The 23,904-nt window shown below is 39.1% G+C and overlaps 2 protein-coding genes across 3 annotated transcripts in view; one reads left to right on the top strand and one right to left on the bottom strand.

The window, feature by feature from the left end:
- ncf4 (neutrophil cytosolic factor 4) overlaps positions 1–16,849 on the bottom strand; it is a 35,213-nt gene extending 18,364 nt beyond the window's left edge. Inside the window, exons 1-6 of the mRNA XM_038712803.1 lie at positions 16,669–16,849; positions 16,014–16,098; positions 15,765–15,924; positions 5,631–5,701; positions 4,747–4,874; positions 2,701–2,749 (exon numbers count right to left, since the gene is read on the bottom strand). Of these exons, the coding sequence (XP_038568731.1) occupies positions 2,701–2,749; positions 4,747–4,874; positions 5,631–5,701; positions 15,765–15,924; positions 16,014–16,098; positions 16,669–16,697 (522 nt within the window). The 5' untranslated portion in view covers positions 16,698–16,849. The remainder of the gene's footprint in view (positions 1–2,700; positions 2,750–4,746; positions 4,875–5,630; positions 5,702–15,764; positions 15,925–16,013; positions 16,099–16,668) is intronic.
- pvalb7 (parvalbumin 7) overlaps positions 1–23,904 on the top strand; it is a 45,160-nt gene that overhangs the window by 10,408 nt on the left and 10,848 nt on the right. Inside the window, exon 1 of one of the 2 annotated variants that reach the window (XM_038712807.1) lies at positions 23,129–23,133. The exons of the other annotated variant lie outside the window; for it this stretch is intronic. The gene's annotated coding sequence lies outside the window, so the exon portion shown is untranslated. Of the gene's footprint in view, positions 1–23,128; positions 23,134–23,904 lie in introns of those variants that run through there. 2 annotated transcript variants of the gene reach the window in all.

Here is a 23,904-nt window from a genome sequence, read left to right on the forward strand (position 1 = left end):
CGCACAGAAGCCATTGCCATGGTGACTAACCATAGAGCGCCTGCTGTTTACTACTCACTGTCTGATCACCTGGTGAGCGCAGAGCAACCCCGCGGGGCCAAGCGACTACGTTGCAATTTTAAGAACGTTCCTAAGACATCTTCCCTAATACTAATCAGTATGCAGTGTGTAGCTATCCACTTCGCTATGGCATCTGTTCGCTTGTGTTGCTTTTGTTTAGGGGAGCGCGGGGCACAACCTTACGCAGAGTAAGATGTAACATACACATTTTATGTTGTTGCACAGGGTGGAGCAGGTTGTGTTTTAGGTCAGTTTATCAAAGAGCAAGCAGACACCAATTTTTAAAGAGATTGGACTTATTTTTGTCAAGATACACAGGGCAGAGTGATTTCACGGCACATAAGCAAATTTCTTTATCATACTTATTTACTGAGCTGTGTGTGTAAGTCACTGAATCCAATCATGTATTACCTTAATAACCGTCTTTTTGCCTAAAATATAGTAGTTTTGAAACACCTGACAGTGTTAAGTGTTAACCAGGTTTAAAGACAAACTCACCAGAGCAGGGTTAGTTGTAACACTGTGTTACTATCTATCCATCCATTTGAATATAAATCCATGATAGACCATGATTTAGATCAAAAGACATCTCTCTTTCCTTATGATGATTTTCATGGATGAAAAGAGATAATATCCACAAATATCTATGCATACAAATATCCCCTATCTACTTCTCTCACAAGCTGCATCCAACGTAGTCTGCCGAAGTCTCCCTCCACTGCTTGTTTGGATGGGTGATTTGCAGGCTGATCAACATCTCACCCCTCCTGTGACTCATTTGACTGTATGTGTATTCAGAGCCAGTGAGAAACGGACTTTCAAAATAATAATAGTAATAATAAAAACTGCGTTATCGTAATTAATTCATGCGTTACTGACTGCTCTGTTTTACACCACCGCTGACTCCACACTACTCAGGAGCCGCAAGTGATCAACTGCTTCACTTTGGAATCTTGTTTCTGCCATGGGACAACATACATGGCGGTCATGTTAGTGCTGGTGGATTCCTTTGTTAGCATTTTGACTTTGAAATAGACATTTGACATCACTGATGTTTTGGAATTTCCTAGATTTGTCTCCATTTAACCTGTCTACTCTGTTTAGACCTTGATAAGTTAACCTGCACATGGTCTCCCCTTCATACAACCACTCTCATGCATACATGCTGGACATGTGTGTGCCATGTGACTTTTGGTTTCATATGGGTTTCATCTGAGTGAAAGTCAAGTGTTTGACCCATCCATCCACCCCAACCTTATCTCTACATGGACTTTGTCACTCTTTATACGATGTAAAAAAAAAAGTGTGTATTAACGTAATAGAAATTACTTAAGAGGTTGGCACATTATTCACTCGCCATCTGGCGGAGATCTGCACTCTACTGGTCGCACTCTTCTAGTTTTCTTGATATCAATCGATTAATTGTTGAGACAGTAGTGAAAAATGTCCCTCTCAGTTTCTCACATCCAAGCTGACATCGTCAAATGCATTCCAAAACAAACCAATGTTCAGCTTACTATGATCAAAAAAAAGTGAAAAGCAGCATTTGTTTTGCCTCCAAAATGAGGTAAACAATTAATCAGTTATCAATATAGTTAATTTTCTGACATTTTCTAAAGGATGAGCTATATTTTAACCTGCATCATACTTTTTCAAATTTTTTTCAGAAATTTATAAAATAATAAGGCAGACTACTGCATTAGAGTCAAGTCACAGGCATTTATAATGGTTTTAATTGAGAGTGCATTTCTATCTTTCTGTGGACCAATTGAAGCTATGTCTATAAGGGTCCTCAAAGGATTAGAAGTATGTGTGTGTGTTCAATGGGACTGTGCTGATTGTCCAAAGAATAAAAGCCATTTTTACCTCCTTGGAGAATTTAATTGGCATGTCATTACCATGTTAACCTCTGCCTTGACTGTGCCTTCTTGCACACCTGCATCTGAACCATACTAGCTACACAACCGCACAAACACACACCTTCTAGCTGAAACGACCACAGACTATAGAAGAGTTTCCCTTCCCTTTTCTATGGAGCAGAGGATGTGAACAGAATAAAAGTGAGGGGATGTGAAGGGAAAGACAAAGAAGGGGGTGAGATGGATGAGGGATAGTCACAACCTTGAAAAAATATATAGGGAGGGGAGCGGAAAAGGAAGGGACACATTTAAGGGTTGTTAAGGGGAAGGGAAGGAATGGGAGGAGGAGAAGAAGGAGAGGGAGGCTAATCCGAGATGGATACAGAAATTAAAAAAGGAAGTGAAGCAAAGCGGGAACTATTGATGAGGTCAACAGAGTCACAAGCAGGAGAGAGGAGAAAAAGTATGAAACAACACTTGACAAGTGAAGACATCCTTTTTGATTTGTCACATCAGTCAAATCATTGTGTATGATTCTTTTTGGTGTTTTGGTGTGTTTTTATGTGCCTTGTTTGTGAGGGTCTCAAATTAATGTGGTGCCATGGGCAGGGCTGTGTAATGTTATGTTTATGTCAAGGGAGCTGAAAGGATCACATGTTATTTCTCGAGGTGATGAAATGCATTCTGCATGGGTGTTTGACTAAAATGTTGTTGCTTTGTGGGTGGCGATGAAGATCGTAACCAAAGTAACAACAACAAAAAGCAATGTAACTACACATACCTCGGCCCTGGGGGAGGAGAAGATGTCCATCTTTGGTTTGACTGTCTTCCTAAAAGACAAGAGGGACAAAAAAAAGTTGACGGTTACACAGTAAGTGAACAGGCCACTTCCTACAAACTGCAGGTGTAATCAATAAAAGAACGCCTGCCTGATTTCAGACGGAACTGTCAACTTGTTTCACTACATTTCCATCTTCAGTCAGACATTGCTACTCAAACTGATTTCTGTGGGGGATTTGATTTTCCGTAACCAATAACTAGAGACCAATTTATCCGCAAAATCTAATGCCATTTTAAGTTGACACTGATGTGCAGTAGCCATGCCAACATACTGGTTTTGTTGGGGTTTTAAGAGTGGAACAGAGCACAGTACAACCAAGTAACTTACTTTTAATGGATTTAGAACAGCCTTGATGGCCTTTTAAAGTGTAAAATTTTGGCCTCTTATTATTTCCTGCCACACCAAATCTCTGTATTCTTACCCATACTAGCTCTAGATATAGCATATTTTGCATTTTTAAATAGTTTTGTAAAGAATATGGAAAATTAAAATACAACTTGACACAGCAAGAAAATATAGCCAGTGGTATAACAGTGCAAGGAATTTTTTTGCCAAGGCACAAAACAAACAAAGCAAGTCATAAAAAAGTAGTGTATTTACTGTAAAATATTGGAACCATGTGACACCATGTGTAGGACACAGTATGTGGCAACATTGGAAAGAGGAAATGTCACAGTTCCTTGTAATATTCCAACACACAACACCGATCATATGTATAAATAAAGGCACGTCAGGGGCAAGAGTAGAGGAAGTAATGGGGGTCTACCTTTGCATAATTTCCTGTTGAGAGAGTCCCTCTTTACCACATCTCCTGCTGGTGTAATCTGACCACAAGGAAATGGGCCAATCAGAAGCCAGAATAGCCGTTTTGAATGAGGAAGTAGACCATAAAAAAAGGGTAACAAGCCTCTGTTGTGTTTTCTCGATACCAAATTTATGTCCTTAGCTCCATCAGTTTCTTGCTGCTTAACTGCATCCATTTATGATGTGAGGGAGAGATGCAAGGATAAGATGGGAGGAATTGAGACAGCGCTTTTTTGCCAAATGGGACATCATCATCAACTCAGGACAGCTATGTTTTGATTGAAATAAAATATTTATGACTTGCTGCACAGCTGTATCACCTTTCACTGTGCTAGAAGGTGATTTTTCAGTATTTTAGGCTGTGGTTTTACCATGAAAAAGTAACATACTAAATGCTGTATCTCTAGATCCACTCATACACAACAAACTGCTTGTTATTAAGGACAATTTAAACAAAGATTTAAAAAAAAAAAACTGAATTTTGCTTCCATTTTGATTTCTTCTGTGTAACTGAATTTTCAGTCCAAATGACCTCCCTTGTTCAATATACAGACCTAATAGCACTCATCTACTGTAGATGGAAAGCTCTGTAACGAAAGCTGCATGGTTGTAAGTTTTCTTTTAGCGTCCATAAAATGTTACAAGAGTCAAGTTCTAGAGGCCAACAGAAGTCAGCAATGTATAGGGTATAGAGCCAACATATATAAATAAAGGAGTTAAATTCGATATCAAAGTACTATAAATTACTATATAAGATTACAACAATTTCTATTTTAAGTCAGTGATCATCAGTTAATCAGAGGTATATTATAAATAATGTTTTCAGACAATGTCACTGTAGGGTCTCGGTCAATTTTGCTTAAAATCTTCCTATTTCTAAATGTACCTGGGAAAAAACTATCATTAAAATGCTAACAACTTCAAGTTACCCGTTTAATTACTTATATAAATCAAATAGTCTAAGCATCTCAGGGTTTACGCATTTGGAAAAAAGTCCACTCTTTCCCTTTTTAGGGCCCTTTTTGTCTCAACTAATCTGAAGCACTGATAAAAATTTATCTTGAGATTCCTTCTTATGTTTAGTCACATCTAGCCTGGTGCTCATGGGGTTTAGGTAATTGCCTAGCATTACTCCCAATCACTCTCTTTGTGCTTGTTAGCATTGTGTACAGGGGGGCTTACACTTTGCGGGTGGGTGGGCGGAGACGCCTGAGGGCTCGTGGTTTATGCTGGCTGTCCTGGTCCGTCTGGTAGAAAAACATCCTGAGAGCTTCGTCGAGCAACAACCATGTTGGCAGACTCAGCAACCTCTGGGAGAGAGCAGAGAGATGAAGAATGAGGCTAGAGAGATGGGATGGGGTTGGATAACAAGAAGGAAAGGAAAGGAGTAGAGTAAAGAATGATCGAAAGACAGACAATGAGGCAGTGTTTGAGGTGGAAGATGGGGAAGACAGATGGATAAAGAGGAGAGATGGAAAAAGAGGGAAATCAGGGTGGCTGGTTAGAGAGGCCTGCGGAGACAAGAGGGGTGTAAGGAGAGTGGGAGTTTGATGGAAGAGGAGAAGGAGAAGTAGGGTAGTGGGAGATTTGTGTGAGAAGGGTGAAAGAAGTGGATGAAAGAGAGGAGATGAAGTGAGAAAGATTACAAGTGCAAGGCGAGCGAAGGCGAGAGAGTGTGGCAAAGTGGGAACCACGTAGGTTGAGGGAAAAAAAGAGTACAGCAGAAAAGAGAAGTGAGTGAGTGGGAGACAGAGAACCTGATCGTGTTTTTAGCGATGGAGCAACACCGAAACATGTCAAAAGTCCCACAACTATAGTCAGTCAGACGTGATGTGGGCACAGGGCAGAGCAAAGAGAAGAGAGCAGCAACGCCTACATGTTGAGCTTGATCTGCAAACTACTGCCGAAATATCCGAGTCAGTGCTTATCCACCTACTGCATCGTTCAGCCCACTAAGTTGTAGGCTTCTGCACTGTGTGCGGCAGAAGATACCAAGCATGCCAACAACTCAACAACCTTTGTACAAAAGAAAAGACTGCAACGTGCATAAAATTAAACGTGATTACCTTCATGTAGGTGTTGAGTTCAGGGATTCTGCTCTCTGCAATCTCCTGCTTGTTGCCAATGAAGACTTTTCCTAAACAGAAACATAATCACAATAAAAAAGGTGCAGCACTAAAATCACCAGGGTTCAGATGTATAATCAAGGGCTACATAATTTCCCACACATACTGTAAATTAGTATTTATAGAAGAATGTGCACACTTCACAGACACTGTACTTCAGACCAGGCGAACAGACGTTTCTCTAGAGCAAGCTCAGCATGCTATAAATGAAAAAAATAAGGTGAAAGATTGAATCTAATATGCAATGTTAATCTTTTAGGCTCTATGCCAATTTCACTGACTGCATATGATTATTTTGCAGTCTGCCCACCAATAAATATAAATATACCCTGTGGAGTTTTTGTTATGAGCACAAGGATGCACCTGCACCCAGGCAACATGATATACATTCCTGCGCTATTCCACTTATTGACATTGGCTGTAACATGCAAAGAGGCTTAGCTTTGCACAAACTAAGGCAGTGAAGCAAAAATGTACTAGCAGGCAAACATGGCCATGTTTGTATTGGCCACACTACAAAAGTTCTTACATTGTTAACCCCAAGAAGAGGTTTGGTATGAAACACTGACAGTAAACATAACTATGATTATGAAACGTGAAATGTGATGATTAAATGAATTATTGACACTTTAAGTGGTATTAAAAAAAAGTATACAGGCATGATATGACCATGTCAGAACATGTTAGGCCTTGTTAGAGGACCTCACCAGTGGGATTCAATGAAATTGCATTTTATCTTTGGCATTATTTTTATTGAGAGCCTGTAGGAGCAGACAGAGGTATTCTTAACAGTTGATTAAAGGCATGTGTACAGTCCATATATGGCTGACTGGGAGTGGGACTCAGGCCTGTGCACACAATTTTATTTTGAATGAGATTTATAAAACAGAATCATCATTATGATGGCTTTATAAATCTGATGAAGACAGTATGTATGCATATTTTTGTATTTGCAGAGTTTTTCATCTTTACAGATGTTTGCATCTGGCCCTGAGAGTCAGTTGTTTTAAAGTCAATTTTGAAGTTAAAAAGAATGCCATACATATACATATAATACGTAGCAATACATATAATAATTAGCATTTTTCAATCAAAACCACATTTTGTCCAAACTACGGTACACAAACACTCCTCTAAAAAAAAGACACCCTTCTTAAGACTATGGACATATTACCATTTATCCCTAATATCACACCAAGTCCAGTCAGAAATTATGAGGCACAGCGCAGACTCCAAACGCTCTAAATCAGGCCCCTCAACAATTCATCCAAGGCCATCTAACACTGCTGTTAAATCAAATTTAGCACAGTCTTAATGACCCTCAGCCACAATACTCAGCCCTCTCTCCTCTCCCAATTTCTTTCATCTCATTCACTCTTGAGCATGATAACTCACTCAATCACTCTCAGACACAAATTCACTCTTTTACTCACTCGATGAATCATTGACTAATCTGTTAAACTCCCAAAATTTGCTGTGACCTTGAATCTATCGCAGAGTAGTTCTTATTTCTATTTTCTGTAATAACATCTATGTCGCATTTAGGCCAAAGTCTGAGCCTGTGATAAAACAAGAAAATAGGAGTAGAAAATTTGTTTGACTTCAAGATAGTGGCTGATATATTTAGATTGATACATTGGAAAGAGACTAAACTGATTGTCCATTTACATCTTCTATACAGATTTACTGCATAATATTGAAAATAAAAGGGATTATATTTTTTTTTTAAAAGAGAGAGAGAACGAACAAAACAGAGTCTGGCATTAAAATCTTTTATATTATTCCATTAATTAATTTTCATTAACAAAACAATTCCACTTTGACCACACAGACCTCTATCCTTTCCCATTAAATTTTTTTTTTGTTCAGTCCCATCACCCATCCTCCCACCACTCCCTCCTCCATCTCCCCTGTCTGTCTTATTCCCTTTCCATCCTGATGAGATCTGGCACTGCAATTAAACCCATCAGATCTAATATTATCCAGCAGACTCCTCAGTGGCAGATGCTAAATCAGAGTTTGTAGAAAAGTAGAACTTTCCCTATATAGAAAGTGATAATGAGAATTACTGCCTTAAAGTCTAAGAACTTATGTTAAAAATGTCTCAAAAGGCTTTGGTGCTTGGGTACGTCTTCTATGTCTAAATTGTTGCTGTCACAGAAAAAAAATAAAACATGTGAATAATAATACAATCTAAAAATTGTGAAAGGCCACAGAATTCACAGTGTAACAGATACTGGTGCATAAAAAGCCACAAACAGCCCTGTGTTTTCTACTGTCTTATCTTTGACTGTGGTTCAATTTGAGCATCTTTTTAGGAGAAAATTAACTGTAAATAAAAATAAAGCCTTTTTTACACCCAAAAAAACACATCGAGTAGCCCTGTGTCATGTCTGCAGGTCTTCCCTTTAGTCTCCATACGGCTCCAACAATCTCTATCATGAAATCAGGCCAGGCTGTATATGAGACAAAACTACTATACCACTCTCAGCTGCTTGTTAACCTGACCATTAAAGAAACACTACAATAAGGACATACAACTTACAATCTTAAGACATAATTTTAAATTTTGACCTTGACTTTGAAATACATTTCTACGGCGGCTGAAACTCACACTGAACACTATGTGGCAAACAGCACTCAACTGCTGCTGTAAGCAGGTTGAAACAAATGCCAAGAATAAGAATCATTTGTACCTTTACCCCGTGTTTGGCACACAAAACATACCGTGAACATCAAACACTTAGGGGAGGACAGAGAGGGGCTGAGAGAATGGTAAACGGATCAGAAAACAGCAGAAGCCTTGTTTGAACAGTTTGGATTGGATGCAGTTCTGGCAGAGCTCCAGCCATAAGACAACACCACAGATGCACCATGAAGATCAAACAGATGAAGGTTCTTTGAAAATGTAATTCTAGAAATATTACATTGTCCACTGGTTCTTAATGTGGGGTTGACCCAACTTCAGGGCTCTTGAAGGGAGTTGAGTTACACTTTTGGACTCTTTTTCTTTTCCGATATACAAAAATCCATAGACATATTTTTATTTTCTTTTGTATCTGTAACAAAGGCAGTAGATGCGAGGAGAGTCATCATGTGTTCCTGTGATTACATCAGATTACGTCTCTGCTGCACTTTTGCTGTATAACACATATAGTAAATGTGACACTGGGCATAGAACCAAACACAATGTTTCATTTATTAAACACTGTTCACAAGTCAATAGCTGTTTGACTTTGAACAGGAATAAATCTGAATGAGAATTTAGTGTGATTACAGTGCAGACACACACACACACACACACACATTCAACTCACCTCACTCTGTCCTCATCTTACCTAAAATCAATGGTCTGAGCCAACCATTCAAAGCCTTGGCTTTTATTCGTGCAGATGTTGGTTTCCAGCCTATGATAATCAATACAGACACTGACGGTGGCTCCCAGACAGACTGACTTATGGGAAAACAATGAGCTGCAGAACGAAGACTGGAGCCATCAGGCAGATGAGGACACAAGAATAAATACAGACATACTGCATCATAAAAAAACACTATACATATTTAAAATGGTGTGGTGGTACAGTTAAACTGTTCTGCAAATAGAAAAACTTGTATGATTACTGTATTTAGCATATTACATGAATTTGTGACTAGATTTTGGTCTCATATTTGCAGGACTCTGTCTGTTCAGCCTGGCTTTGAGCATTAAACAGCACTCATCAGTTCATTATAGGCTCATTATAAACGCTCTTGCAGTGGCTGACTCTTCTGTTTGATTGTGGCCAGTCCGGCTACTTCTTCCCAGCACTGTCTTCTTACACAACATGTCACTTGCATGGGCCAATGACTTTCCTTCTTTGGACTGTTTATTTCGATTATGAAGTCTATAAATGCTCTGTTGGGTGTATTACTGTATTACTTACTCTTTATTTCCCTTTCAGATTTCTCCTTACGCAACTCAACTTCTTGTCATCTTATAACAGTATGCTCCTGTGCTATTCCCTGTGGATTTAGCAGTCAGTATTGTTATCCGCATCAACTGTGGCCATTAATGCTGATCAATGATCATGCTTTACCTTGAGCAAAAATAGGCGGTCAAAGGTGCACTTCTGTCTACAAATTTCCTTATCCTTAAATCTTTAGGTGTAGCTCATTAGAGGCCTAGACATTAGGGGTGGAGGGACTATAAAAAATGGAGAGAAATGCATTAAACAAATCAAAATGTACTTTGAAAAAAAACCGTATTGTTATTTATTATTTATTATTATACTATTTGCAATAACACATCCTATGAAGTAGGTATGATTATGTTGTCCACACCTACAGTATTTGAGCCTGTGTATAGTTTGCATGAGAAGTTGGTAGAGGAGCCAATATACAGTGAGGAAAATAAGTATTTGAACACCCTGTTATTTTGCAAGTTCTCCCACTTAGAAATCATGGAGGGGTATGAAATTGTCATTGTAGGTGCATGTCCACTGTGAGAGACATAATCTAAAAAAAAAATCCAGAAATCACAATGTATGATTTTTTAAGTATTTATTTGTATGATACAGCTGCAAATAAGTATTTGAACACCTGTCTATCAGCTAGAATTCTGACTCTCAAAGACCTGTTAGTCTGCCTTCAAAATGTCCACCTCCACTCCATTTATTATCCTGAATTAGATGCACCTGTTTGAGGTCGTTAGCTGCATAAAGACACCTGTCCACCCCATACAATCAGTAAGAATCCAACTACTAACATGGCCAAGACCAAAGAGCTGTCCAAAGACACTAGAGACAACATTGTACACCTCCACAAGGCTGGAAAGGGCTACGGGGAAATTGCCAAGCAGCTTGGTGAAAAAAGGTCCACTGTTGGAGCAATCACTAGAAAATGGAAGAAGCTAAACGTGACTGTCAATCTCCCTCGGACTGGGGCTCCATGCAAGATCTCACCTCGTGGGGTCTCAATGATCCTAAGAAAGGTGAGAAATCAGCCCAGAACTACACGGGAGGAGCTGGTCAATGACCTGAAAAGAGCTGGGACCACCGTTTCCAAGGTTACTGTTGGTAATACACTAAGACGTCATGGTTTGAAATCACGCATGGCACGGAAGGTTCCCCTGTTTAAACCAGCACATGTCAAGGCCCGTCTTCAGTTTGCCAATGACCATTTGGATGATCCAGAGGAGTCATGGGAGAAAGTCATGTGGTCAGATGAGACCAAAATAGAACTTTTTGGTCAAATTCCACTAACCGTGTTTGGAGGAAGAAGATGATGAGCACCATCCCAAGAACAACATCCCTACTGTGAAGCATGGGGGTGGTAGCATCATGCTTTGGGGGTGTTTTTCTGCACATGGGACAGGGCGACTGCACTGTATTAAGGAGAGGATGACCGGGGCCATGTATTGCGAGATTTTGGGGAACAACCTCCTTCCCTCAGTTAGAGCATTGAAGATGGGTCGAGGCTGGGTCTTCCAACATGACAATGACCCGAAGCACACAGCCAGGATAACCAAGGAGTGGCTCTGTAAGAAGCATATCAAGGTTCTGGCGTGGCCTATCCAGTCTCCAGACCTACACCCAATAGAGAATCTTTGGAGGGAGCTCAAACTCTGTGTTTCTCAGCGACAGCCCAGAAACCTGACTGATCTAGAGAAAATCTGTGTGGAGGAGTGGGCCAAAATCCCTCCTGCAGTGTGTGCAAACCTGGTGAAAAACTACAGGAAACGTTTGACCTCTGTAATTGCAAACAAAGGCTACTGTACCAAATATTAACATTGATTTTCTCAGGTGTTCAAATACTTATTTGCAGCTGTATCATACAAATAAATAGTTAAAAAATCATACATTGTGATTTCTGGATTTTTATTATTTTTTTAGATTGTCTCTCACAGTGGACATGCACCTACGATGACAATTTCAGACCCCTCCATGATTTCTAAGTGGGAGAACTTGCAAAATAGCAGGGTGTTCAAATACTTATTTTCCTCACTGTAGCCCTGGTCGCCATTCACATTTATATAAAGCAAATTTAAAGTCTGGTTATCTTCTGTGATCAGGTAAAGATATTAACTGTGGAAGAAAGGTCATGATAGAGATTTCCATGGGAGCACAACATCTCCTTCAAAAATCAAACACTACTATCATAGCCACAAACCAAATGTCTCATGACGTGTTGTTATGTACTATGTGTATTATGAACTTTAAGTAGGTGCTTGGGGGAATAATACACTGGGCACCGGCAGCCAAGATAAGTTTTATCTGCAGGGTGGCCGGTGTTTTTCTATATGGCTGAGTAAGGAAACTTGATATCCAGGTGCAGCTACTCAGGCGCCTGTTGCTCAGGAGGTAGAGTGGATTGTTTATTAATCCACATCGTGTTTGTAAAGTGCTTTGGATGAAAGCTTTGGCCTTAGGGCGCTACACCAAACTAGAGAAAGTTAGAAGTTACTGCAGAAACAAGTTGTTTGGGTTCTCTGTTCATGCTGTTGCATCACATAGCTGGAAAAGGAAATTGAAAGCGGATAGATGGATCGCTCTCTTTCATCACTCCTACCCATTAACATGACTATTTTTCCTTGCAGTTTGTCTCTGTATCTTCCTTGTGGCATTCATCTGTCCTTCTATCCATCTGCTCTTTTCTGACTATTCTGAATGTCACTGTGGATTATACTTAGTTATTACAGTCTTCTAATATAAGGCTTTAAAGGATATACTCCTCAGTGGCACTGTCATGGCTGATGGCTATGCAGTTTTTGACATTTAACCTGACAATATGACACTGTAACACAGACATATATAAAGAGATTTATTCCAAGACCTTTATTGGAGAGGATTTACATTAGGTTAATTGAGTTAAACAGAAGGAAGTTTGCAAAGATACTAACATTTTGTCTATCTGGGGCTTTAATTAGCTACTCATTATTGGAGATGTCCTGAGCTGATCCTATGGATTTTGAAAGGCTACATGTGCGAGCAATTCACTGCATATCCAAGTGAAAAACGTGTGTGAATGTGAAACATTATTTGGGAAAATCAGTGTGACTGACTCCGATTTCAGACAGAGAGGTTGGCAAATCTAGAGGGCTACAGGTTTTATTTCCATGTGATAGAAACATATTTAAGCAGCATAAAACATCTCATAAGGTTAGGTCCCAAAATCTTGATTGGGACTTTCTACTTCTACCTTATGTTTGACAAAGTACTCAAATTTAATTCTACTGAATAACTATTTTGAGAGTAGGTGTTAAGCCCCCGACATACTTGCTTTTTAACAATGCGTAGGCGTAAACAGGCACCAGCGACGCAAACGGCATGATTGTTCACATTCATGTCTGCATACTTTTTGTGTACCTGGAGGATTAAACACAAATCCACTAGGGGGCAGATCAGAGTCGGATCATCCCTCGCTGACACCAGATTATCTTCTAGACAACCTCTGAATTTGCACATCGTAAACAAACCAAACATAGCGACACTCGAGGAGGTTGTGATTTTATTGAGACATCATAATGATCTTAGTAATTGCGGACTAGCTCCAGGAGTTTTATTTTAAACATCCTGCACAAATCTCCTTTTTTAAAGTCTGCTGCTGACCTTCTTCTTCTTTTGCGTTTAATGGTGGAATTGCATCTCACGGAGGCTTAGCGTTAATATCTGGAGACGTGCACAACCTACGCTCCAAAGGAACGCAGGATACGCAAACGCATAGTTAAAAGCAAGTACGTCCAGGCCTTTACCCTCCAGACAGCAGTTATCTCACTGGAGAACTAGTGTGACACAGTGCTTGACTTCACATTATTATGCAACAAAATGTGCCTAAAATATGCTGTTACTCTACCCTTGTGGCTTTAATAGAATTGGATTTATGAAAAGTAAATTCATAAGAAACTGGGGCTCAATTGTAAAAAAGCTCTAGCTAGTCTTGCTAATGTTTTTTTAAATTCATCAAGCAAACCCAGTGATGCATCAATCCACTTTGAACACTTAGGGACATACTTTTTTGATTTATGATATCTGACATGACAAATCTATGTCCAGCACGTGTAGCAGATCCTCACTTAAAAAAAAAAAATGTTCCAATGAGTGTCAGTTTTCCTAGCCACAGGGAGAAAATTCAGCCAGCTGTTTCCACAAACTCAGTCTGTTCCTCTCCATATGCATGAAGTAGAGCAGAAAGAGTGTGCATTTGAAGGTGAAGGTTACAGAGTGACAAGGCAGAAATGGTGCAGTGAAGTACAGTGTTCCCTCTGTATTCAGCAGCAAAGCCCCAACACAGCAAAATGTGAAACTGGAAATTACAGTAGCCCGGCCGACTTCTCTCTATTCTCACCAAACAAGAAAAATGCAGACCTTATTATTAAAATTAAAGATTTCATTATAGTGGCACATCGAATTGAATATTTGTTTGGCAATTCAACATGAAGTAGAACTATGGGAAGATTTCAAAACAAAAGGAGCAATAAAATTATCTTAACCTAAATTCTCAGAATCATAATCCTCTAAAACACTTTTATATTTATACATTCTTGATCTAGTTTCCTTTCCAAGCCCTTTGCTGTTATTGTGTTCATTCTGGAAAATGTTATCGTTTTGTTTTGTTGGCTAACTGGCCATTTTTAAGCTTACTTTACTACTGCCTGCCTACAGTGTAAAACATTTAAAATAATGGTTGACAATATAATTATGTGAATAAGGTAAATAATTCCAAATAAACAAAAAGATTATACTTTCAGAGTGTCATGTATGTCACAAATGACCCTAGAATTCAGATCAAAAGCATTTGCTGTAGCTTTGCCACACTATGGGCATATAGTCTAGAGTCATGACAGTGACAGGTCGTCTATTTGTTGGAAAGTTGTCAAATAAATAGACATACAGTAGCTAAAAATATATAAAAAGGAGAAATTCTGACCAGTTGCTTGCTACTGCCTTATATACCACAATACTTGACATATTTGTTTTTTTAACACAATTATATGGGAATATGACGCACTGTGTGCTGATTCCATCATACACTAATAAATTAGCATAACAAATTAGGTTAACTCATATTTATCAATCATTGAAAAAAGAGTTGGTTCAGTGACATTAGCTGGCATTCAGACTGCAAATGGTAGCTCAATAAAATTAAAGAGCGCAGTCTGCGTTGGTGGGGGGCTTGCTGCAGGTTGCAAAATTAATTTAAAGAAATTAAATAAGAGCAGGAAGTCCAGTTTGATTAATACAACCAAGAATGCTTATCACACACTAAAATATTGCGCAGCAGTGCAGTTAATACCACTCCCAGTACAAAGTAATCCAGCAGGAAGGTGCACTTGCAAATGAGTGATTGACCAACACAACACTTTGATAGATGACATCACACTGTGTTGCAGCAGAATTTAAGCCAGGTTCAAATAAGTTGGCAGACCACTCTAGGTTTTCTTTGCTGGAGCCATCAGTTGTCTCATTGAAATTAATCAGTTTTTGTTTTCGTTGTTGTTTTGCAGTGCTGCTGTCTGTATGAGAACACCATTATGGGATATTGCCTGTCAAAATGTACTTAATGTATGTCAGGATCAAGACATATAATGTTTTTAACATTTTACATTTACTTACGGTCTTACACCAGCTTCCCTCATGAAAACCTGAGGTTATTCTCTCAACACATAAAGCTAAACTTGCAGCAGGTTTAAATCAGAACCAGAGTATTTTGGTCCTTCGGCCGCTGTTATCTGAAATTTTTAAGAAATATATTCTAATGTTTCTCTGAAATGTATTTAGCAGCTTTTAATGTTTCGCTCACTGAAGCCTTTTATGTGGACAAAGTCCAACATGGTAGCCCATGGCACAATTCATCTTGCCAGGAAAGCAACTTAACTAAATAGGAAATCAGAGACAGTGACTGTTTACACACAGTAGTATGGGTCAGAGATTTTGTCAGACCTCAAAAAATCAAAATCAGAATCACAGGGTTTGTTAAGGTGCAGGCTCCTGACAGACATGTATATTAATGTAAAACCTGACACTGTGTTGAATGTTGTGTCGTGATGTGTCTGCATGCCGCTGCAGTTATCAGTGCTGTGAACACATACACACCCACCTGGAATAGAAGGCAGGATGTAGGTGTTGGAACCAGGTTTCTCTGTGCCTTCAGGAGAGTATTTGGACTCGAGGATCTGGTGGAGGTTGAAAAATTCTCTATACCTCCTGTAGATGAGATACTTGCTGCCCCCTTTAGTCTTCACCTCAATCACAAACACCTGGGGGAGATGAGAGAGAGAAACTCATTTGTACTGTTTTTTTGTTATACAGGTTCAGTTAAACATTTGTGGTAGTTTTCTAAACTTACAAAGTAGTCAATGAAGCCTTTCTTCTCCTCGATATCAGCAATGGCAGCGCTGATAGGGATGTTATGAGGCAGCTGATCAAAGTCACTAGGTAAAAGAAATTATCTGGTTAGAATATTTTAGACACTTAGGCCCCAACTTTTCCCTGTAGTCCTATTTCATGATGGTATGCTGCTGGAAACTAAATGCTTATTTTTTCATTTTCAATTGATCAGGTTTTACAGGTTTAGAATATTAAATGTTAAACCTATATTAAACATTTCCAAAACAGACTTAAGTCAGATAGCTTAAGAGATACAGTATGCCTGTACAGTTCATATGAGGCTATGTTAGGCAAATAGCTTTTTCAAAGTTTCAAAGTTATGGTAGGCTACATAAATTTGGCAGCTGTTTGACAGCCTCTAGTTTCATTACCCTATTATATTTTAGATGTAGGAATCAAAGAAAAAGTGAACTGAGATGTAACCTAATAATAACCTGGTTTTATATTGTGAGTCCTATGCCAATAGGCAATCGGTGCACTGATATTTTATTACCCATATTATTGTCAGTTAAAGTGCTATAAAACTGCGCTTTCGAGCCGAACAGACGCATAAAGTCATTAATAAAGAGTTAGTGGTTAGTGATGTTTCACTGATTAATCTGCCAGACACTCACCTCTCGCCTCGTAACTGCTGCATCGACATGATGTTGCGCACAGTATTGACTGCAGACAAGCGGCGCTTTAACAGAGGTGTTGGTTAAAGTCTTCACTCCCTCGCTGCAGGCTGCAATGGCTGCGGCAGAAACTGTGTGCGGACGTTACTGTGCGGAAACAGGCAACAGGAAGCGCGAGCTCCCTAAAGACAGGAGGACGGTGCGTTCATTTAGCCGTGCTAAAGTTGTGGCGAGGGCGGGGAAAGTTTCGAGAATGTGTGGCAGCCTGACATGAGGTTGCAGGTATGATGGTGATAAAACAACAGCAGAGCGAGTTACACAACGTGGAACAGTTATTGCGAATAATGAGTTAAAATAAAGTGTAGGTTACTAATAAAAACGTAAAGTAGGGGTCAGTTCACCCAAATCACAACCAATGAAATGTTCTTTCATGTATCTTTGCATGAGTTGTGTGGGTTTACGTGCTGTGTTCCTGCAACAATATGGGAGTTTGTTTTGTGATAGTGAAAGTACTGATACATTTGAAAAACTACAAATCAACTGATATTTGAACAGTGTCCTTGTGACTCAGGATAATCCACAGAACACATGAATAGATTTCATTTGAAGTACATACTGAAGAAATAGAAACAGAATGTCAAGACACAAAGAAGAATCATCATAGTGACAGGACAGATTTTAGCATCTTCTTTTTTGATAGCTCTTATGTGGACACACCTAGTCCCAGTGAAACTGGGGGCTTTCCAAAACTGGCAGATTGTATCAGACTTGTGTGGTTTTTACTCTCTTTAAATATGGCACACAACATGCTGCATATGCCCAGTCACAGCCTGTGTGACAAGTAAACAAAAAGCCACACGTACCAACAGCAATGTAAACATGACAGATGGTAAAAAGTTTTTTAAAAGCTTAGCATAGCTGAATTCAAATTCAATGGGCATTCTACTTTGCAGGCACTTACAAACTGTCCAAATAGGATTCTGGTCTGAATGATAGTTGAACATGTTGAATGATAGTTGCAAAGGTTGTGCTCACTATAATAGATAGACCTTTAAAGGGTCAGATTCCCAAAATCACCGCCAACCCCACTCCTCAATTTCTCATTTAACTCAAGTACATTTATGTGTTAAGGTAATCAGATATTGGTCTCTGATACAATGAATTATATTTCTGGTGCATGTGTTTGTGTTTGCGCCGTATTTTCTCACCACATGGGTTTATGATTACTTTTGATAATAGCATGTCAAACTCAAAATGCTTCTTCACTTTCAGAAACCTGGTGCAGATTTACCTGGAATTATTAAACACAAAAAAGTTAAAAATGTACTAAGTAGCTGCAGTTGCAAACTAAATGACAAAATATATCATGCATTACAATCTCTAATCTCTATTGTGTACCAGTATACAGTAAACACAATATTAGGCTATTATTTTATGTGATAAATTAATGGATATGAATGAGTTTTAAGTTTGATATTTTGCTTGTTTTTGCATTTTCTACCTTGTTTGGGAAGCCATACAAAAATAACCTACTGTAAATTGGTTTTTAAAAGCTAATTTAAAAATAGAAACCTTTGGGTCACATCATACCCTGGGACTCCCCAAGCACTTCTCAGCAAGTGGCCTTTCACTGATTATTTTTTACAGGCCTTCTGTTTTATTTGAGAGTTCACTGTCACACAGGGAATTTCCTGAAGTCTAGTTCTAAATTATGACAGAAATATTCTCTGTGGTGATTTTAATATGCATATTGATGTGCCCTTTAATTTCCCCGCAAATGATTTTATAAGTATTACAAATTCTCTTAATTTTCAGCAACATGTATCCGGTCCGACCCACCACCATGGCCAGACTCTCAACCTTATTTTCACGCTGGGACTCAACTTACTCTCCTTGGAAGTTAAGGACTTGCCTGTATCTGATCACAAACTTATTATCATCATTTGTGAAATGTTAAACAGCTAACACTGTCAAATTTTAAATCAGCACAGTGCAGTGAAATTCTGTACGCAGTTTAACTCAACTAACAATTCAATCCCAATTGACTGCAATACAAATAACCTAGTAAATTTATTTAATTCTTCATGCTCGTCCACCTTAGATTTTATAGCCCCCTGAAAGCTAGACCTAACACAAAATCTGCTCAGCAGCTTTGGCTAAATGACACTATTAGAAATTGTACACGGGAATGTAGAAAAGCTAAGTGCAGATGGAAGAAATCTGTCTCCAAACACATTTCATGGCTATGAAAGAGTTTTTAATCTGCTATAATACAATGGTAAAAGATGCAAGAACACACTATTTCTCTACTCTTATCACTACCAACAAGCACAATCCCAGATTCCTCTTTAACACTGTTGATCTCTTAGTAAATCCTACTGCTCTGCTTTGGCCGACAGCGACGCAGATTGTGAAAAGTTCCTTGCTCACTTTATGACAAAGGTGGAAAAAATAAGATCTAGCATTAGCCTCCAGCTCAGGATCATTGGAGCTACTTCTCTAATTTATTGGAACTCACTGAGACTGTCAAAGATGAGGCCATCCTGACCCTTGGATATTATCCCTACAAAGTTTTTATTCAAAATCATGGACAGTCTAGGTTCTTATTTGCTCTTAATCATAAATAGCTCACTGTCATCTGGTTGTGTTCCAGATTATTTTAAATGTGCTTGTGTTCAGCCAGTCCTAAAAAAACCTGGCCTTGATCCCACCAACCTCGACCACTATCGCCCTATCTCTAAACTCCCTTTCATTTCCAAGGTGCTGGGAAAAAAATTGTTTCTAAGCAGCTCCTTGAAGTTATGAAGAACAATGACATTTTCGAAAAATTCCAGTCTGGTTTCCGCCCTCTTAAAAGTTACTAACGACCTGCTATCGAACACGGACGCTGGAATGTCTTCACTTCTGGTGCTATTAGACTTGTCCTCTGCTTTTGACACAGTAGACCATGACATCTTGCTAGAGTCGTTGGGTGGGCATCTCTGGCACAGTATTGGAATGGTTTGCCAACAGAATAGAAACAGAAATCCTTGTAATTGGTCCCCAGCACACTACTAATCAGATTATACCCTTTATTGGTCATTTGTCTACCTACATTACGCCTGTTGCCAGAAATCTTGGTGTCCTTTTTGATAGCAATTTTTGCTTTGAACAACACATTGCTAAGCTTGTCCAATCATGCTTCTTTCACCATAGAAATGTTGCTTCTATAATTACGAGGAATTCTGTTTTATATCTTAAATGCTAACTGTGATACATGCTTTTATATCGTCTCGCCTAGACTACTGCAACAGTCTGTTCTCAGGTCTAAAAAAAACTTTTAAACCGCCTACAATTAGTGCAGAACTCAGCTGCTAGGTTATTAACCCAAACTAGGAAGTACGACCACATCACCCCTATTTTATTCTCTTTACATTGGCCCCTGTCTGTTATAGGATTGATTTTAAGTTCTTATTGATTACTTTTAAAGCTCTTAATGGCCTGGCTCCAGAATATATTTGTGACCTCTTAACCCCTTACGAACCTGTACCAGACCTGAGATCCTCCAGCAGGGGTCTCCTGTGCATCCCTGAGGCCAGGCTGAAATCTAGAGGAGATAGAGCCTTTGCTGTAAGGGCCCCAAGGCTCTGGTATGATCTGCCGGATGACATCAGGATGTCCGAGTCGGTGTCTCCCCTGAAAACGTATTTATTCAGGAAACATTTTCTGATTTTATCTGATTTTTAACTGTTGTGATTTTAATTGTTCTTTATCTTCTGTGAAAGCACTTTGTATTCTGTTTGATAAGTGCTCTACAAATAATGTTATTATTATTATTATTATTATTATTATTAGCTTGCATACAACATAATGTAGAGCTCCCTTTTGACCTTTTATTTAATGAGATAAGCAGTAAGGAAGGTATAAAGTTTCTACAGACAAAAAAGTAAAAGTCTAATTTAAAGAGACGGGGTGTGAGCTCCCTTTTTAGAGTCTTAGTGGAATAAAATATCTGAATGGAGACAAATATTACACCCGATTAAGTTCACGCAGAATAGTTTGTTCACATCCTATGACATTCCCCAGTAGGTGGTTGTACCAGCTATGTATAAGATCAAACATAGCAGTGGTTTGAATGTAGAGAAGGAGTTACGCTATAATTTTGCATGTTGCAACAGGTTGCACTATAGAAGTCAGTTGTAGCAATGTAGAGTTAAGAAATGTTACACCTCCAAGTTATTTCTGTTGTCACAGTGGAACAGTTAGAAAGATGGAAGAGACTAATTATAGAAGACCAAGTAGAACACTTTCACATTTATGATGACACTGACGTGTACTCTCAGTGCTGTACAGTGACAGTTAGATTAGACAAGGGCAAAAGTGTGTTTTTATGCTGCAATCACTTGAGATGGGAAATGCGCTGGCACCAAAAACTACTAAGTTGTTGACTTTGGCAGACTCTTTTCACACAGAGGGAAGTTTTACAGAGACGTTTGTTGATGTTTTTATCATTTTTATGTGTGATACAGCCATCCTCACCCTAGTGAAAGTAGAATAGAAAATATTGATAAATAATGGTTAAATTATTAAAAAGGTAACAGACAAACATGGCGCTAGCTCATGCTAGTTGCCACATGATCACACAGTTTTGATTACCATTGACTTAGTCAAGTTGTAGAGATGGTGCAACTAAACAAAATGGCAAGATTAGTGTGACACTAACTGCTTAAAACATAGCAGTAAGTGATGACTTTACACTCAAACTTGAGAGCTTCTTTAGTAGCTCTGATTCCATTACATGTCTGGAGAAATGTGGCGTTAACCAGCACCATCATTCAGCATCACTCTCAACATCTCTTCTCTCTGTGCTCTGGCCAGACACTGCACCAGACCTCAAAGCCTGAACTCTTTGCTGTTGCTGTTCTCCTTTCACTTGGCAAGGTCACATGTGAATTCAGTCTCGAAGAAAACCAGTAAATGCTGGTTATCATCTGAGATATGAAGCACACAAGGGGAATGGCAGAGTATGAAGAGTGTCACTGACCAGAAGGGTTTTTTCATGTAGCTCAGTTACACTGAATACCTGCAGTCCAGAGCCACATGGCTTGTAAATGCAATATTACTTGCTACTTGATCAGGTCAGCGTCTTGCGTGGTAGCTCGATGTTATTGGTGTGTGAGTGTGTGTGAATGGGTGTATGTGAGGCAAAATTGTCAAGCACTTAAATAAAACAATTTAAATGCGGCCATTCATTTGCCTAATAAAGTTGTTGTGTTAGCAAACATTTGCCAATTTACACATCAACCAGATACAGAGCATCATTTGGAGTTTCCATGTTTCAAAGGTCCATTATTCACTCTTCTTTTAGCTCTGCACTGGTTTCAACCAGAACTTCAGGGAAATGTCTGGCCCTTTTGTTGCCAAATGTTCCACTACTGTATGTTCACTAGCTAGCAACACAGTCTGTCTGGATTTTGGTCTGGAGTTCAGCATGGCTACTTTATGCCTCAGCTGTTGAGGTGTCATACGTGTTTCATGTAAACTGCAAAAATTCACAATAAAAGCACAATAGAATATAATTTATAATAAAAGCAATTCCATGTGTACATGTGTTAACATTGCCTGCACTTTTGCTGAATAAATTCTGTTATCAAGCTTCTGACTAGTGGTACATTGGTGGGATTGCACTTTAATGTGCATTAACCTTTAAGCTGTGCTCAGGAGATAACCTGTCTCCTCCACCTATTCAGTCAGTGTCAGCTACTTTCTTGCAGCATGCTCTGACATTCTTCTGTTCTTTCAGTTCTTTCACGTTTTATCTAACCTGAAGGAGAGAGTACAAAATCTCCAAATTACTTTTGTCTTACAAAAATACTTGACGAGTTGACGTGGGCCGGTGATTGCTGAAAGTAATGTGAGGGGAAATAATTGGAATAAAGTCTGGGGAGACTCCAACAACATGGAGAGTTCCATCACCTTAGGTGATTAAAGCTTTTAACACTAGATGTCAGCAAAGTTGTTGCTGTGCTGGAGGTTTGTGTGTGTGTGCCAGAGAGAGAGAGAGAGATAGTGCTCAAGATGAAATGTAGGTAACTAATTTTGGTTAAAATTTAAATCTTGGTCCTTGTGAGTGTGAGCATGAATGGTTGTTCATCTATGTGTGGCCCTGCGATGGACTGGCGACCTGTCCAGGGTGTACCCCGCCTTGCGCCCAATGTCAGCTGGGATTGGCTCCAACCCCCCCCCCCCCCTAAGCGGTTGACGATGGATGGATGGATTTAAATCTTGATCCATGAACTCTTAGTGACGTCAGTTCTTCAGACTTAACATTATCATATGCCAACATATCACACAGAATATCATGGATTAAGTTAACCACTCACTTATAGTCGCAATTTCCACACAAAGAGAAAATCCATACTGCCCCGCTACAACGCCTGAATCACTGCATCAGTGACTAAATACACAGACTGACAGAGCTGAAAGGTTTATTTCACTAGAGCAGTTGCATGCTGCAGTAGATCAAATAAGGTGTGTTGAAGGTGTTTTCCCTTGTTTACATTCCCTTGACTAAGATAAAAGTGTTTACTTTAACTTATTAGTGTGCAAACTATAAAAACACAGTTAACTGCAAGACAAGATAGATGTAGAGTGAGAATGTAGGAGCGTGTATGAGGAAAAACTGTGTAGGTGTGAATATTTGCTTGTGTTTGTTATACAAAGTCTAAGAAACATAGTGTAAGTGAAAGAAAGACAGAAACAGAGTGCAATAGGGTGTGATGTGCACAGAGGAGTGTGTGTGTGTGTGTGTGTGTGTGCAGCACTTATTGACTCCATATCTATTTTAATGCAGCATGAGATGGATCCTTTGAAACGCTGCTCGTATAACAGACCATCGCCAGCCATGAATTGCAGAAACATTTTTCAAGGGTGCATTTATGTTCAAGGTCAGGCCAGCTGCTAGAGTGTGTTGTCCTAGTTTGTGTGTGTGTGTGTGTGTGTGTGTGTGTACATGCGTGTATGTATGTGTAAGAGAGAGAATGTGTGGACTGTGAAAGTGTATACGTGTGAAAGAAGATTTGTGTTCATGTCTGTTTAGCAGAGTGTACTGTAACTGTGTTTGCATTTAGTTTGTTGCATGCTAGGCTTGGAATAAAACTTTGAAACAGAAGTACACAGAAAAACGTCTGCTGATGAAATATAATAAGCCATTAAGTTGACAGACAAACAGGTTCCAAAACAGACCCATATATATAT

The sequence above is a fragment of the Micropterus salmoides genome, unplaced genomic scaffold (assembly GCF_014851395.1).
Source record: "Micropterus salmoides isolate LMB-PRFRI ecotype aquatic unplaced genomic scaffold, ASM1485139v1 Ms_hic_scaffold_12, whole genome shotgun sequence".
NCBI classification, from domain to species: domain Eukaryota; kingdom Metazoa; phylum Chordata; class Actinopteri; order Centrarchiformes; family Centrarchidae; genus Micropterus; species Micropterus salmoides.